Genomic DNA, 17,725 nt, shown 5'->3' with positions numbered 1-17,725 from the left:
GCCAAATAAAGGCAACAGTAGTATACCGCTGTTCAAAACTCATAAATCCATGGACAAAAAACAAAATCGGGGTAACAAACCAAAACCGAGAGAAACGCATTAAATATAAGAGGAGAACAACGACACAACATCGAAACGCAACACACACAGAAACAGACCAATCATCAGACAAAACACCACGAGAATAACAAATGTAACATGAAAACCAAATACATGAATTTGGGATAGACAAGTACCGTGCCACGTCTTATCTCAATATCTCAAAAATAAGAGAAAACACAAACGACTCAACGTTAAAATGCAACACAAAGAGAAACGAACAATATATAACAATGACCATCTTCCTGACTTGGTACAGGACACTTTTAAAGGGGAATAAAAGTGGTGGGTTGAACCTGGTTTTAAGGCATGCCAAACCTCGCACTTTAATGGCAAAGTTAAATATAACATTGAAATGACAACATAATATTACAGGACTACAATACAAATAAATAGGAGAACATATTAGACACAGAAAAACATGATTAATAGATAACAAAAAGCATCAGGTTTAAAATTCAATACGCCAAAAACGCGCCTTGCCCACACAAGACTCACCAGTGACGCCCAGATATAAAAGATCGAAAGTGAAAAAAGTACAAAGTTGTACAGCACTGAAGATCAAAAGTTGAAAAGGTTTCGCAAAATACGGCATAGTTTTATGCCCGGGATAAGAACAATACGATAAAAAAAATAATCATTATGCAATTTAATATTTTCATACTGACTTCATCAACCCGCCCGTGTGGGCTCGCTTGATATTATTAATACTAAAACAGAGTCAGTCAATATCAAATAGGACTCGCTTGATATTATTACTGATAAAGTCAGTATTAAAAACAAAACATCAATTATTCTATATATATTTTGCTTATCATTTAATTATATTGTGCTTATCATTTAATTATTTTGTGTTTAACATTTCAATAATTTTGTGTCTTTCATATTAATAAATTATGCCTAACGTTATTATTATGATATATTAAGGTTAACTTTTAAGATATTTCAATATGTTATATATTTTAGTATCATTTCAGTTATTCTGTATAATCCCTGACGTTTTTTCTAGTGATTATACATAATCTCTGAAAGTTTTAGTGATTATATATAACCCCTTAACTAACCAGTGTTTATACATTATCCCTGAAAATTTTAGGGATTCTACATAATCCCTGATTATACAAATTCACTGTAACATATACACGATAGGAAGTCGATAAACAAATCAATGTTCAGTGTAATCAGGGATAATTCAGTCAGCATACGGTCCATGACTAATCTTGGATAGTATCAGCGAAAAAAAGGACTGTAATACAAGCTTTTGTGAAGACTATCGAAATGTTAACGATATAAAATGATAAGATAAATACACTTTACCCCGCTTTTTTTTTACATAAATAAGGCCGTTAGTTTTCTCGTTTGAATTGTTTTACATTGTCTTATCGGGGCCTTTTATGGCTGCTTATGCGGTATGGGCTTTGCTCATTGTTGAAGGCCGTATGGTGACCTATAGTTGTTAATGTCTGTGTCATAAAAAGTAAAATCACAAAAATACTGAACTCAGAGGAAAATTAATTCGGAAAGTCCATAATCACATGGCAAAATCAAATAACAAAACGCATCAAAAACGAATGGACAAGAACTGTCATATTCCTGACTTGGTACAGGCATTTTCAAATGTAGAAAATGGTGGATTGAACCTGGTTTTATAGCTAGCTAAACCTCTCACTTGTATGACAGTCGCATCAAATTCCATTATATAGTCACCGATGCGTGAACAAAACAAACAGACATAATAGGTAAAAATGTCAAAAATAGGGGTACAGCAGTCAACATTGTGTTATCATCTTAATCACTATAAAAACAACAAATGTAACGAATGGTCTTTTGTGGATAGTTGTCTCATTGGTAATCATACCACATCTTCTTTTTATATATCAACAACATTTTAGAACAACTATTCGAAAATAAATTCTCTACATTAGACCTTTGTACTGGGTACTGGCAAGTAAAAATGAAAGATAAAGATCGCAAGAAACAGGATGTTCTACACGACGGGAACTGTATTAATTTCGACAACTGCCATTTGCTTTTGGCGGATCACCAGCAATCTTCGAATGATTAATGAAACGGTTTTTGCATAATTTCAGTTGATCATATATATCTAAATTTGACAATGGAAATGGGGAACTACCCGACCAAAGAGCAGAAATCAGCAGAAGGCCACCAATAGGTCTTCAACACAGCGAGAAAATCCCCCATCACAGATAATCTAGTTTATTTGGACAATGTAATCGCAGTAGGGTAGTCTTTTGTACTTTTATAAACTTTTTCTAGTTACACAGTAACAGAAGCAAATGTTGAATAATAGTAACCCTCAGAGAAAGACGTTAACTTCTTAAGCAATGTCAAACCTAAAAAGCCGGTTGTGAAGTAATAAACGAAACAGCGTGACATAATATGCTCCAAAGAAACTGCAGAAGTCGGGTTACCCACTGAAAACGATTGAAATGAAAATCTTTTGAGAACTACCTGAAACAAAAAAGAGCAAAAGTCAATATAATGAAATTTTATGTGACTGTTATACAAGTGAGAGATTTAGCTAGCTATAAAACCAAGTTAAATCCACCATTTCATACACAAGAAAAATCCCTGTACCAAGTCATGAATATGACGGTTGTTATCCATACATTTGATGTGTTTGAGCTTTTAATTTTGACATTTGATCATGGGCTTTGTTTTGAATTTTCCTTGGAGTTCAATAATTTTGTCATTTTACTTTACACTTCTATTGTATAACAGTTACAAATAGGAGAAAATGATAACAAAGTTTTAATGTAGGATTTGTGTATATCTCCTATAGTGTTCAACCAACTTGACAGTAGTTTTATACATTTATTTATTTTCAATTACAGCAACCTAATAGTATATTTTTTCTTTCTATTCCATAAATAAACCTAGTTTTACAATAGAGGTACTGTGAGCGAACTTAACAAACGTATGCCCCATCAGACATTGCAAAGTCCATAATTTGCTAAGGAAACCAAAATAAAATTCACATAATCTTACTTACTAGATGCACAATGGCATGACATGGTGGGAATCTGATATAGTTTCATTTAATTTCTGACGAGGGATGCTTGAGAAACAGGACATAGCCCAAGGGGTTCATTGGGAGAATAACATACAAATGCATATTGTTATGTGTAGATATGATTAAGTCCATCTCAAGCAAAAGTAAACTTAAGTCTCATTTGGAAAAAGAAGTTAAACAGGGGTGCCAAAGAACATAATGTATTAAAGTATGATTCTTTGAAATTTTTACAAAATTTGTCATTAGTTTTTAAGTTCCTGCAGGACAGAAGTGGCAAACAAAACAAATAAACAATGACTAGTAGGTTTCACAGTACTGTGACTGACAGTTTTGTCAGTACACAACATATAAAACGAAACAGTACTGTGTCAGACTATTTGTACACAATAGATAAATTGGGAATGTGTCCATAGGGACACAGTTGATGCCCCCGCTAGCATATATATAACGCTATACAGGGAAATAATTCAAGAACTGTAAAAGTGAAGCTGCCAAAATTTTAAACTAATAGATTTAGGAAGGTGTGGTGTGGGTGCCAATGAGACAACTCTCCATCCAAATAACAATTTAAAAAAAGTAAACCATGATAGGTCAATGTACGGCCTTCAACACGAAGCCTTAGCTCACACCGAACAACAAGCTATAAAGGGCCCCAAAATTACTAGTGTAAAACCATTCAAACGGGAAAACCAACGGTCTAATCTATATAAAATTAAAAAAAAAGAGAAACGAGAAACACGTATAAATTACGTAAACAAACGACAACTACTGTACATCAGATTCCTGACTTAGGACAGGTGCAAACATTTGCAGCGGGATTAAACGTTTTAATGGATCCAAACCTTCTCCCTTTTTCTGAAACAATAGCATAAACTTAGTTTAGTGGTAATAAACATTATATATACATTTCATTAAATTTAGTTGAGAAAAACTTAAGTTCGAGAACAGAAACGAAAATGTTCAGCTATTTTTTTCATTTGTAAAGGGGCATAATGATAATCAAAGTGCTTGTAAGCACTGAATGGTAAATAATGCTTCAATTTATCAGTGGCGGTAAAATTGAATATTGCATTGTATAAAAGAGGGGCGAAAGATACCAGAGGGACGATCAAACTCATATATCGAAAATAAACTGACAAAGCCATGGCTAAAAAAGAAAAGGACAAACAGACAAATAATTGTACACAGGACACAACGTAAAAAACTAAAGACTAAGCAACACGAACCCCATCAAAAACTGGGGGTGATCTCAGATGCTACGGAATGATAAGCAGATCCTGCACCCGTCGTTTTGCTCACAAATCCGGTAAATACTAGAAGTCTTATTTGGTAGGTCACATTCATGAACCAGTTATAATAGGACTCAGCTTTATACGACCGCAGAGTTCGAACCCTGAACATTGGGGCAAGTATTGACTCAACATTCAAGCTTGATACAGCTCTGAATTTGGATTGTGATTAAATAGTTGACACAACACAGGTTTCTGACACATAATGAATGTGGTCTAAGAACTTAAACTTAAAAACTTTAAATTTTAAATTGGACATTACTTATTATTGTCCAATATCCAAAATCTAAAAATACATGGTTAGATTCAGCATATCAAAGAATCCCAAGAATTCAATTTTTGATGAAATCAAATAAAGTTCAATTTTGAACCCTTTAGACCTCAATGTGGACTAATCTGATAACCGGGTCCAAACATCAAAAATCTAAAAACATGGTTAGATTAAGCATATATCAAAGAACCCCATATATACAAGTTTCGTTAAAATCAAACAAAGTTTAATTTTGGACCGCAATTTGGACCAACTTGAAAACTGGGCTTATAATCAAAAATCTAAATACAGTTTTAGATTCAGTATATCAAAGAACACCAAGGATTCAATTTTTGTTGATATCAAACAAAGTTTAATTTTGGACCAACTTGAAAACTGGGCCCATAATAAGAATTATAAGTACATGTTTAGATTCAGCATATCAAAGAACCCCAAGGATTAAATTTTTGTTGCAATCAAACAAAGTTTAATTTGAGACCACGATTTGGACCAACTTGAAAACTGGGACCATAATAAAAAATCTAAGTACATGTTTAGATTCAGCATATAAAACAAAACCAAGAATTCAATTTTTGTTGAAATCAAACAAAGTTTAACTTTGGACCCCAATTTGGACCAACTTGAAAACTGGGCCAATAATAAACCAGGTGCTCCGCAGGGCACAGCTTTATACGACCGCAGAGGTCGAACCCTGAACAGTTGGGGCAAGTATGGACAAAACATTCAAGCATGATACAGCTCTGAATTTGGATTGTGATCAAAATTTTGACATTATATGGGTTTTTTACACAAAACAAATGTCAAGATTTTACAAATCAATTAAAGATTTCTTCTTCAAACTTATTTAAATCTAAAATTAAATAGTTGACACAGCATAGGTTTCTGACACAGAATGAATGTGGTCTAATGAACTTGCTGTTGAATATTAATCCTCTCAAAAAAATGTTTGAAGAAATTTTCTTTTTATTTATGAAATCTGAAATGAGAAAAATATAACCCCCCCCCCCATTTTTTTCACATCCCCCTTTCCCTTTTTCCAAAACTGATATCAATTCAAATTTCTAATGGAGTTTGCAACAATAACTACTCTTAAATATATCATAAAATATTAAAATGTAAAATAAAGTGCTTGTTATCACTGAATGGTAAAGATTGGTTGGTAGTAAAAGTGAATATACATTGTGTATTGTATAAAACAATGATTTAAGTTGATTCAACTACTACTAGCATTCTAAACAAAGAAAGATAACTCCAATTGAAAATTTCTTGCTTTTGCACAATATTGTGCAATAAGATATTTCTTGCTATTGCGCAATACTGTGCAATTGAAAATATTTGCTATTGCACAATACTGTGCAATTGAAGATTTCTTGCTATTGCGCAATACTGTGCAATTGAAAATTTCTTGCTATTTCACAATACTTAATATAATAATTTTGGATCCTGATTTGAACCAACTTGACAACTGGGTCCATAATCAAAAATCTAAGTACATGTTTAGATTCAGCATATCAAAAAAGCCCAAGAATTCATTTTTTGTTAAAATCAAACTTAGTTTAATTTTGGACCCTTTACACCAATTTGAAAGCGGGACCAAAAATTAAGAATCTACATACACAGTTAGATTTGACATATCAAAGAACCCCAATTATTCAATTTTTGATGAAATCAAACAAAGTTTAATTTTTGACTCCCATTTGGACCAACTTGAAAACTAGACCAATAATAAAAAATCTAAGTACATTTTTATATTCAGCATATCAAAGAACCACAAGGATTCAATTTTTGTTAAAATCAAACTAAGTTTAATTTTGGACCCTTTGGACCTTAATGTAGACCAATTTGAAAACGGGACCAAAACTTAAGAATCTACATACACAGTTAGATTCGGCATATCAAAGAACCCCAATTATTCAATTTTTGATTTTTTTTTAATTTTGGACCCTTTGGGCCCCTTATTCCTAAACTGTACGGAACAAAAATCCCAAAATCAATCCCAACCTTCCTTTAATGGTCATAAACCTTGTGTTTAAATTTCATCACTTACTATTCACTTATACTTAAGTTATGGTGCGAAAACCAAGAAAAATGCTTATTTGGGTCCCTTTTTGGCCCCTAATTCCTAAACTGTTGGGACCTCAACTCCCAAAATCAATCCCAACCTTTCATTTGTGTTCATAAACCTCGTGTTTAAATTTCATTGATTTCTATTTACTTATACTAAAGTAATTGTGCGAAAACCAAGAATAATGCTTATTTGGACCCTTTTTTGGCCCCTAATTCCTAAACTGTTGGAACCAAAACTTCCAAAATCAATCCAAACCTTCCTTTAGTGGTCATAAACCTTGTGTCAAAATTTCATAGATTTCTATTTACTTAAACTTAAGTTATAGTGCGAAAACCAAGAAAATGCTTATTTGGGCCCTTTTTGGCCCCTAATTCCCAAACTGTTGGGATCAAAACTTCCAAAATCAATCCCAACCTTCCTTTTATGGTCATAAACCTTGTGTTTAAATTTCATAGATTTCTATTCACTTATACTTAAGTTATAGTGCGAAAACCAAAAGTCTTCTGATGCCAACGACGGACGACGACGACACCAACGTGATACCAATATACGAGAAAACATTTTTCAATTTTTGCGGTCGTATAAAAAGGAAGGGATTGTATTTAGACATAATGATATAAAAAAGAAGATGTGGTATGATTGTCAATAAGACAACTATAAATGTATCCACAAAAGACCAAAATGACACAGACATTAACAACTATAGGTCACCGTACGGCCTTCAACAATGAGCAAAGCCCATACCGCATAGTCAGCCATAAAAGGCCCTGATAAGACAATGCAAAACAAATCAAACGAGAAAACTAACAGCCTTATTTATGTAAAAAAATGAACATATCCAATATCATCTGTGAAACTGTTATTTCATAACAGTCAACCAACTTGTAATGGCGTCCGTAAAATTTACAAAGGGATGATTTCAACTTCACCATTTGGAATCCTTGGTTTAATAGCTTTCTTGTGAGCAGCAACCCTCTATCATGGAAATCATGATGACAATACAAGCCCTGGAATATCGTATCAATTGGGAGATATATACTCTGTATGCAGGCACTGCTGGAATGTTGCTACATAGAAATGGAAAGTTCACAGTTGGAAAGCGGATATCATTTCCTTAGTCATAAAGTTTTGTTTTCAACCGACCCTCATTGTCAATTTCAAGATGTAAGTCAAGATATGAGGCAGACTTAACTGTATCTGTTCAGCAAGGGTCCGGAAACGGTCATATATGCCAGACATGACCGATTTGGAAACTCAAAGTCCTAAATCATTTATTGGGATTTAGGTCAAATTTTATTTTTCAACAGAAATAATTTCAGTCATTTCGTTGAGATTCTGTTGTATCCTTCAACATAGTCACCACATTTTGAAATATTTAGTGAGAGAACATCATCTATATAGCGGAAAGTAAAGTTAACGGATATTGCTTACTTCTTATCTTTCTTCGTATTAGTTCCTGTATGAATCAGCCTCATTATAATAAATGAACAAGTCGGCAAAAAGAGGGCCACACTTGGTTTCCATTGGAATTCCGACAGTCTGTTGAAAAACACGTTCTCTAAACGTAACAAATATGTTGTCAATCAAAAAATCAAGCATCATGATAATGTCAGTTTCAGAGAATTTTTTTTTTAATCAGAGTGATTCTTTTCTAAGTAGGATTTATTCCTCCCTAAGACAAGATACTTGTATCTACGTTGGCCATTCTTTTTTTAATTAAACAAAGCAATACCAACTCTTTCAATTTGTCTTTTAGTTAGGAATGGGGAATACTTCTATCAAGTGTAGAAGAGTCAAATGTTGTAATACTCTCGCAAGATGAAAGAGTCATAGATTGTATGTACTATAAAAGATCTTTTGAATTTTTAAGGATCCACATCCGATTCACACCACCTCGGAATTTCACCATTATTTTGAAGCCCAGTTTTGATTGCTGATAAAATAGACGTTAATAATTAAGAAAGAGCACTTGGAAGACGCAGCAATATACTGTTGTTTGTAAGGACACTTATGTAATTTAGGTATCCAGTACAGTGTTGGAAGATCCAGTATTCATCTTTGATTGAAATTCCAAATGAACATAAAACAGACCTATAATTATCCAGGATTTCCTCTTTGGTAAGTGTTGTGATGGTATATGTTGAGTTTCCAAGTGAATCGTCAACACCTAATTCATTTATCGAGCAGTTTATGTAATGAGATTAAAGCATTGGTTGTAGTTAATTCAACTATCATTCTGCACAAAAAGGACAAATAATGTACATCAATTATATATTAAGAACAGCATTTATTCCTTTTGTAAAAGGGCATAACTATTAATTGTAAAAGTAATGCCACCAAAATTCAAACTGAGCTGTGTTTTGTGGTAATACGCATAGTGTATAAGTTTCATAACATTTGGTTTAGACAAACTAATGTTAGAGAACAGAAACCCATTTTGGGGTGGATGGACAAACAAGGGTGAAACTTAATGCCCCCTCTGCTACAGCGGGGGCATAACAAACAAATATCAATTGTTTTTATCCTGCTAATAAACATTCATGTTGCAATGGTTAATTCCATCATTCCTTTTTGAGCTGTTCACAGTAATTTGAATATTGTCATTTGATCATAACAGAAGCAGAATACCAGGAAACCATGTGTGTACACTCTACGAATAGCATTTACATGAACATGAAAAGCTTTGGTTTTATAGTCAAACTGCTAAATTAAGGAACCACAATTCAATGTAGTGAACTTTGTTTTTTGGTGGGGTTCGTGTTGTTTATTCTTTGGTTTTCTATGTTGTGTCGTGTGTGCTGTTGTTTGTTTGTCTTTTTTGTTTTTAGCCATGGCATTGTCAGTTTGTTCTGGATTTATGAGTTTGACTGTCCCTTTGGTTTCTTTCATCCCGCTTTTAGAAAATGTCTGTCTTGTTGCCCTGTTCCTGTTTTTGTAACATTTTGTGGTGAAAGGCAAAACAAACAATAACAAAAGCAAAGTATATTGTATAGGTATATATTTATAATTCCAATATTTAAATAGTTAATGTTAGATCAATATTATATATTGATGCTTAAATAAAAATTCTGATTTATTTTAAATTCCATGTGGAATATTTATGGACTAGATAACAATCACTGAGCAGACATAACGATACAAATGCAAGAAAAATACATTAAACAAAAACTGGCCTTTAAAATTAAAAATAAATCCAGTAGATTTCACAGGACTACTGGTGTAGGATTAATCACAACAGAACATGAACAAAGCAGTACTGTAAATGGTTAGAGAAAGCAATAATTACATTATCAATAAAATATAGTTGGGTTGAGCTAGCAAATTATGTTATACCTGTCCATGACTAATCTTGCCTAATCCTTTACCTGTCTAAAATAACTAAGTTACTGTTTGAAAAAACGTAGCAGTGTTCATATGTTTGAAGAATAAAGTACAATAATGCTGAACAAATAAAAATGATAATCATCAATAGTGACAAAAATAAAACATTCAACTACCCTTTACTTAATATTTGAGATTTGAGTTTAAAACAAATTGAAAAACATTTTTTGTCAAATTTAAGTCCTTTTTGTACAAATGTTAAATTTTTTTTTAAAGAAATCTTTAAGCAATATTTCAATAAATAAAAAAGATAAATGCATTATTTTTTTGGACTTTCAGTTGTATGTAGTCCAAAAAGAAAAAAAAGTGATATGCAAACTTTTACCTAATTCTGTGATGTAGCCCATTTACTGTATCTTGACGAAGATAATTTTTAATGCTAATTTTGCTAAATTGAATATATCTAAATATGTTTTCATTATACAAGAAAATAATCTAAAATTGTTCAGTACTTACTCTAAATATTTTGAGGGAGTATTGATACATTCGTTTATGAAATAAAATTACCCAGCACTTTCAAATAAGGACAGATTATTTTTATTCTCAACCTTTTCAATATACAACTGCATTTTATTGCAGAGCAATAGAAACAGACTCTTATACCATATTTTTAAAGATAATAAAGAATTGCTGTAAACATATTTACATTATCCTATACATTATAACCATGTCATGTGAAAGAATAAGAATAACTTTATTTTATCAGTATCTTCCCCTCAGATTTAGAATGAAAGAAAGGATCACAAATAAATAGAAATATTGAAACTAATAGACAAAACCAGTTTTAGAATGAAAGAAAGGATCATAAATAAATAGAAATATGGAAACCAATAGACAAAACCAGTTTTAGAATGAAAGAAAGGATCACAAATAAATAGAAATATGGAAACTAATAGACAAAACCAGTTTTGAAATATTAAAGAACCTTAGTGAGCACGCTCACATACCCCACGTCCCCACATTGTCATTGGAGAAATTAAATAAGTATAAGAAAAAATATTGAATAATAATTTCCTGTCAATATACATAGTATGTCCTTATTATCTACAAAATTTCATGAAATTCTGTTGTGTGTTTTCAGAGGAGTTAAGATGACAAACTGTTGCAGAAGTACATTGAAGCAAATAAGTTCAAAGGGCCATAACTCCTAGAAAAAAATTGAACCGTAATTTCCTGTTGATATGCACATCTACATAGTATGTCCTTATTATCTACAAAGTTTCATGAAATTCTGTTGTGTGGTTTGAGAGGAGTTGCGATGACAAACTGTTGCAGTAGTACATTAAAGTAAATAAGTTCAAAGGGGCGTAACTCCTAGAAAAAAAATTGAATCGCAATTTCCCGTCGATATGCACAACTACATAGTATGTCCTTATTATCTGAAAAGGTTTTGTGAAATTCTGTTGTGTGGTTTGAGAGGAGTTGCGATGACAAACTGTTACAGTAGTACATTAAAGTAAATAAGTTCAAAGGGGTGTAACTCCTAGAAAAAAAATTGAATCGCAATTTCCCGTCGATATATACAACTACATAGTATGTCCTTATTATCTGAAAAGGTTTCGTGAAATTCTGTTGTGTGGTTTGAGAGGAGTTGCGATGACAAACTGTTGCAGTAGTACATTAAAGTAAATAAGTTCAAAGGGGCGTAACTCCTAGAAAAAAAATTGAATCGCAATTTCCCGTCGATATATACAACTACATATTATGTCCTTATTATCTACAAAGTTTCATGAAATTCTGTTGTGTGGTTTGAGAGGAGTTGCGATAACAAACTGTTGCAGTAGTACATTAAAGTAAATAAGTTCAAAGGGGCGTAACTCCTAGAAAAAAAATTGAATCGCAATTTCCCGTCGATATGCACAACTACATAGTATGTCCTTATTATCTGAAAAGGTTTTGTGAAATTCTGTTGTGTGGTTTGAGAGGAGTTGCGATGACAAACTGTTGCAGTAGTACATTAAAGTAAATAAGTTCAAAGGGGCGTAACTCCTAGAAAAACCAGGTGCTCCGCAGGGCGCAGCTTTATACGACCGCAGAGGTCGAACCCTGAACAGTTGGGGCAAGTATGGACAAAACATTCAAGCATGATACAGCTCTGAATTTGGATTGTGATCAAATTTTTGACATTACATGGGTTTTTTTTTACACAAAACAAATGCCAAGATTTTACAAATCAATTAAAGATTTCTTCTTCAAACTTTTTAAATCTAAAATTAAATAGTTGACACAGCATAGGTTTTTGACACAGAATGAATGTGGTCTAATGAACTTAAAAGGTTTTTTTTGCCTTTGAGCAATTCACTATGCTGTTGAATATTAATCCTCTCAATAAAATGTTTGAAGAAATGAGAAAAATTTAACCCCCCCCCCCCTTTTTTTTTCACATCCCCGTTTCCCTTTTTCAAAACTGATATCAATTCAAATTTCTAATGGAGTTTGCAACAATAACTACTCATTTAAATACATCATAAAATATTAAGATGTAAAAAAACTGCTTGTTATCACTGAATGGTAAAGATTATTTAAATTTATCAGTTGGTAGTAAAAAGTGTATATACATTGTATATTGTATATAACAACGATTTAAGTTGATTCTGGACAAAGAAAGATAACTCCAATTAAAAAAAATTCTTGCTATTGCACAATATTGTGCAATAGGATATTTCTTGCTTACTATTCTGGACAAAGAAAGATAACTCTAATTAAAAAAAAATTTGCTAGTTCACAATATTGTGCAATTAGATATTTCTTGCCATTGCACAATACTGTGCAATTGAAAAGACTTGCTATTGCACAATACTTAATATAATAATTTTAGATCCTGATTTGGACCAACTTGAAAACTGGGCCCATAATCAAAAATCTAAGTACATGTTTAGATTCAGCATATCAAAGAGGCCCAATAATTCAATTTTTGTTAAAATCAAACTTAGTTTAATTTTGGACCCTTTGGACTTTAATGTAGAATTTGAAATTTGAAAACAGGACCAAAAATGAAGAATCTACATACACAGTTAGATTTGGCATATCAAAGAACCCCAAGGATTCAATTTTTGATGAAATCAAACAAAGTTTAATTTTGGACCCTTTGGACCTTAATGTAGACCAATTTGAAAACTGGACCAAAAAACTTCAATAATCAAGAATCTAAGTACATTTTTAGATTCAACATATCAAAGAACCCAACCGATTCATTTTTTGTCAAAATCAAACTAAGTTTAATTTTGGACCCTTTGGACCTTAATGTAGACCAATTTGAAAACGGGACCAAAAGTTGAGAATCTACATATACAGTTAGATTCGGCATATCAAAGAACCCCAATTATTCAATTTTGATGAAATCAAACAAAGTTTAATTTTGGACCCTTTGGGCCCCTTTTTCCTAAACTGTTGGGACCAAAACTCCCAAAATCAATACCAACCTTCCTTTTATGGTCATAAGCCTTGTGTTTAAATTTCATAGATTTGTATTTACTTATACTAACGTTATGGTGCGAAAACCAAGAAAAATGCTTATTTGGGTCCCTTTTTGGCCCCTAATTCCTAAACTGTTAGGTCCTAAACTCCCAAAATCAATACCAACCTTCCGTTTGTGGTCATAAACATTGTGTTTAAATTTCATAGATTTCTATTTACTTAAACTAAAGTTATTGTGCAAAAACCAAGAAAAATGCTTATTTGGGCCCTTTATTGGCCCCTTATTCCTAAACTATTGAAACCAAAACTCCCAAAATCAATCCCAATCTTTCTTTTGTGGTCATAAACCTTGTGTCAAAATTTCATAGATTTCTATTAACTTAAACTAAAGTTATGGTGCGAAAACCAAGAAAATGCTTATTTGGGCCCTTTTTGGCCCCTAATTCCTAAAATGTTGGGACCAAAACTCCCAAAATCAATACCAACCTTCCTTTTATGGTCATAAACCTTGTGTTAAAATTTCATAGATTTCTATTCACTTTTACTAAAGTTAGAGTGCGAAAACTAAAAGTATTCGGACGGCGGACGACGACGACGACGACGACGACGACGACGACGACGACGACGACGACGACGCCGACGCCAACGTGATAGCAATATACGACGAAAATTTTTTCAAAATTTGCGGTCGTATAAAAATTGAATCGCAATTTCCCGTCGATATATACAACTACATAGTATGTTCTCATTATCTGAAAAGGTTTCGTGAAATTCTGTTGTGTGGTTTGAGAGGAGTTGCAATGACAAACTGTTGCAGTAGTACATTAAAGTAAATAAGTTCAAAGGGGCGTAACTCCTAGAAAAAAAATTGAATCGCAATTTCCCGTCGATATATACAACTACATAGTATGTCCTTATTATCTGAAAAGGTTTCGTGAAATTCTGTTGTGTGGTTTGAGAGGAGTTGCGATGACACTGTTGCAGTAGTACATTAAAGTAAATAAGTTCAAAGGGGCGTAACTCCTAGAAAAAAAATTGAATCGCAATTTCCCGTCGATATGCACAACTACATAGTATGTCCTTATTATCTGAAAAGGTTTTGTGAAATTCTGTTGTGTGGTTTGAGAGGAGTTGCGATGACAAGAAACAGGACTGACGGACGGACTGACGGACGGACGGGTCAAAAACATTATACCCTCCGCAACTTCGTTGCTTGGGTATAATAAGTTTATATGCAAATTTATATAGCAATAAAATGTTCAAAGTCATAGAGAAATTATAAAAAGAAACAATATATAAAGCTTTAAACCAAAACAAATAGTGATTAATTGACACTATGTTATGCACATTCTACAATCTCATCAGGTTCTTAGCTTCATACTTATCTGTATGAAATTAGTTCCTTTGAGAAAGGAGATTATTGGCAAACAAAGAGTCAAAAACATAATGTGTCCATTGGACAGGAAATAGAAATCATATAACAGCCTATTATTACACAGTAATAAAGGATTCAACAACTTCAGAAAGCTTGTTGATATAAAATCTTATGTTGCTGTATTTTTAATCAAGGCAAATTTCAATTCATCAAGTATAAACCCTTTTGCTTTTAGATGGGATAATTCACTAAAAACTTGTACATTAATCGTTTCCTGAAAAAAATGTACGAAAAGATCCTGTTCAAAAAGTTTTTCAATTACTAAAAGAGAGATTTTTTGCTTGCAACTGTTCATCTTATTGTTTAAGGATCTTCCAAAATTAGGTAAAAACATCACTCAAAATAAAAAAAAATCTTACTTTAATGAAGTTTAAAGGTTTAATATATATATATAAAAAAAAAAAAATTGTGCTTGAAATTACAAATTTACTAACCAAATAAAATGGTCACCAGAAAATATAACTTTATTTATGTGCTGAGTTGGCATAGGGCAAACATCTATCATTCAATCTTTTTCATACCTTTATTTGGTTTTAAATGCTTATAATAGTAACTTTTAACATATAGTCCATTTGGTTTCAAATGCCTTTAATTGTGACTATTATCACATACTCTTAGATTTATGCACGACTAAAAATTTTGATTTCATCCTATGAATTCGTTTAAAAGTTTTTACTGAGCTACATTTACACCCCTTTCTGTTGCATTTTAAATGGCCCTTCTCCTTTCTTAAAATAAGGGGTTGAAATGCCCAATTATTATTGGTAATTTGAAAAAAAATACACTCTCACATAAGGCAATGTAACCTTAATTCTGTATTTACAGCCTCTTACATTAAATGAAACATTTTTAAGTAATTCATCATTATTTTTTTATGCATTTACTGGGAATGTATTATATATTTTGTATACATAACATATCCAATATTAATCTATAGAAGAGATCTTGACTTTTTTACTTGAGCAGCAATTCAGGTCATAATCAATTCATCAAAATTTCTATTTTGTAGTGATACTAATAGATTTTTCTGAAAAAAGATCAATAATAATGAATATCCTACCTATAGGTAAATTTTGTGAAATGATCTATCAAATTAATAGGTAAATTTTGTGAAATGATCTATCAAATTAATAGGTAAATTTTGTGAAATGGTTTATCAAATTAATAGGTAAATTTTGTGAAATGATCTATCAAATTAATAGGTAAATTTTGTGAAATGATCTATCAAATTAATAGGTAAATTTTGTGAAATGGTTTATCAAATTAATAGGTAAATTTTGTGAAATGATCTATCAAATTAATAGGTAAATTTTGTGAAATGATCTATCAAATTAATAGGTAAATTTTGTGAAATGATCTAAACGAAATCAGTAAAATCATCTAATTTTTGTCCTCTGTGATCTTGTTCTGTGGGGTTCTGTAGTCCTAACTCTAGTAAGGCTTTCTGTTTAATCCTCTTTATTTGACGTAGTCGTTCCAGTGGATTACTAGCAAATGGATCCTCTGGATTGGACTGTTGTCTTTGTAGCACTAATGATGCCAACTGTTCAAAGAAAGATTATAGAATGTAGTATTCTCAATGATGCTATAGTTGATAAATTGACAATTTATATTAAGCATATGAAGGAGCAACCATTCATAATGCAGAATAAACCTGTCACAAAACTATGATCACTGCCCTCAGTCTGAAAATAAGCAATAACAGTTCTAGTGTAACATATCTTTTTCTACTGTTCAAGTAACATGTTCTTTATGGTAATTTTGATTTCTGTGACATGTTTCCATGGTAAAGATCAGTGGTGTTTACATATTATTTGTTACAGTGTATGTTAAGTAAAAACTTCTAGTAGCACTATCTCTTTGACATTCTTAAAAAGACCCGTTTTCCTTAAAAATACAACATTAAAAGATAATGGTTAGGCCATACAAAAAGTGTGTGTTTACTGTACCCCTGCCTAACTTAGTTCTTATTCCCTACCATTTTTTTTTATTAAGCACAGTTAAAGTCACAATATTGCTCCCATAGACTCAATGTAAAACAAATATTAGATCTAAATATAAAAAAAAATTCTTGCCTGCCTACGCTTTTTTCAGCATGTACAGGAAACACACATACTTGTTTGTTTGGAATTGCATTGACCTTAGATATGTCATCAATTTCTACTCCACATTGTTTTTGTCTTTATACCTGTATAGTCTGTAAATAATTATATTCATTTATACTTACATTACAATTTACAGCAATCTGTCTTACTAAATCTGATAAATGTTCATCAGAAATTACTTTAGTATCTTTGTGACCAAGAATTTCAGCTATATCTGAAAATGTATTGTCAATTACTTTTAGAATAAACATATGTTTGTATTAATATTTATTAGTCAAATTTTATATTTGGTGGACCATACATGCATATGTCAATGATAAATAGCAAAGCATGATCAAACATTTGTTACTAAATTGTAATCCATGGTAAATGAGTTGGTGAAAAGCTGGGTAAGTTGCTGGCAATAACAAATGAAAACAATTATTTTTAAATTGACCAAAGGAAGCTGAGGCTGGTCAAGTTGTGTAGATGTCCAAATAGTTCTTTAACATTTAATATTATATATAACATTAAAATGTATTATATTTCCATAAGTTCAACAAAAAAGCTCAACTATTTAAAGCACTGTGAAATACCAAAATCTGACCAGTTTATTCCCATAAAATATATCAAATGAAGAAATGTAG

At 31.9% G+C, this 17,725-nt stretch overlaps 1 protein-coding gene across 2 annotated transcripts in view; it reads right to left on the bottom strand.

Moving 5' to 3' along the window:
• Positions 1–14,325: 14,325 nt before the first annotated feature.
• Positions 14,326–17,725, bottom strand: part of LOC143046018 (tuberin-like) — an 83,523-nt gene continuing 80,123 nt past the window's right edge. For both annotated transcript variants that reach the window (XM_076218959.1, XM_076218960.1), the window contains 2 exons: positions 17,222–17,313; positions 14,326–16,537 (listed from right to left, as the gene is read on the bottom strand). In XM_076218959.1, coding sequence (XP_076075074.1) covers positions 16,352–16,537; positions 17,222–17,313 — 278 coding nt within the window. In that variant the 3' untranslated portion in view covers positions 14,326–16,351. The remainder of the gene's footprint in view (positions 16,538–17,221; positions 17,314–17,725) is intronic.

The sequence above is a fragment of the Mytilus galloprovincialis genome, chromosome 9 (assembly GCF_965363235.1).
Source record: "Mytilus galloprovincialis chromosome 9, xbMytGall1.hap1.1, whole genome shotgun sequence".
In the NCBI taxonomy this organism is placed as follows: Eukaryota; Metazoa; Mollusca; class Bivalvia; order Mytilida; family Mytilidae; genus Mytilus; species Mytilus galloprovincialis.
Note: the sequence above shows the minus strand (reverse complement) of the source record. Positions and strands in the feature narration are given on the sequence as shown.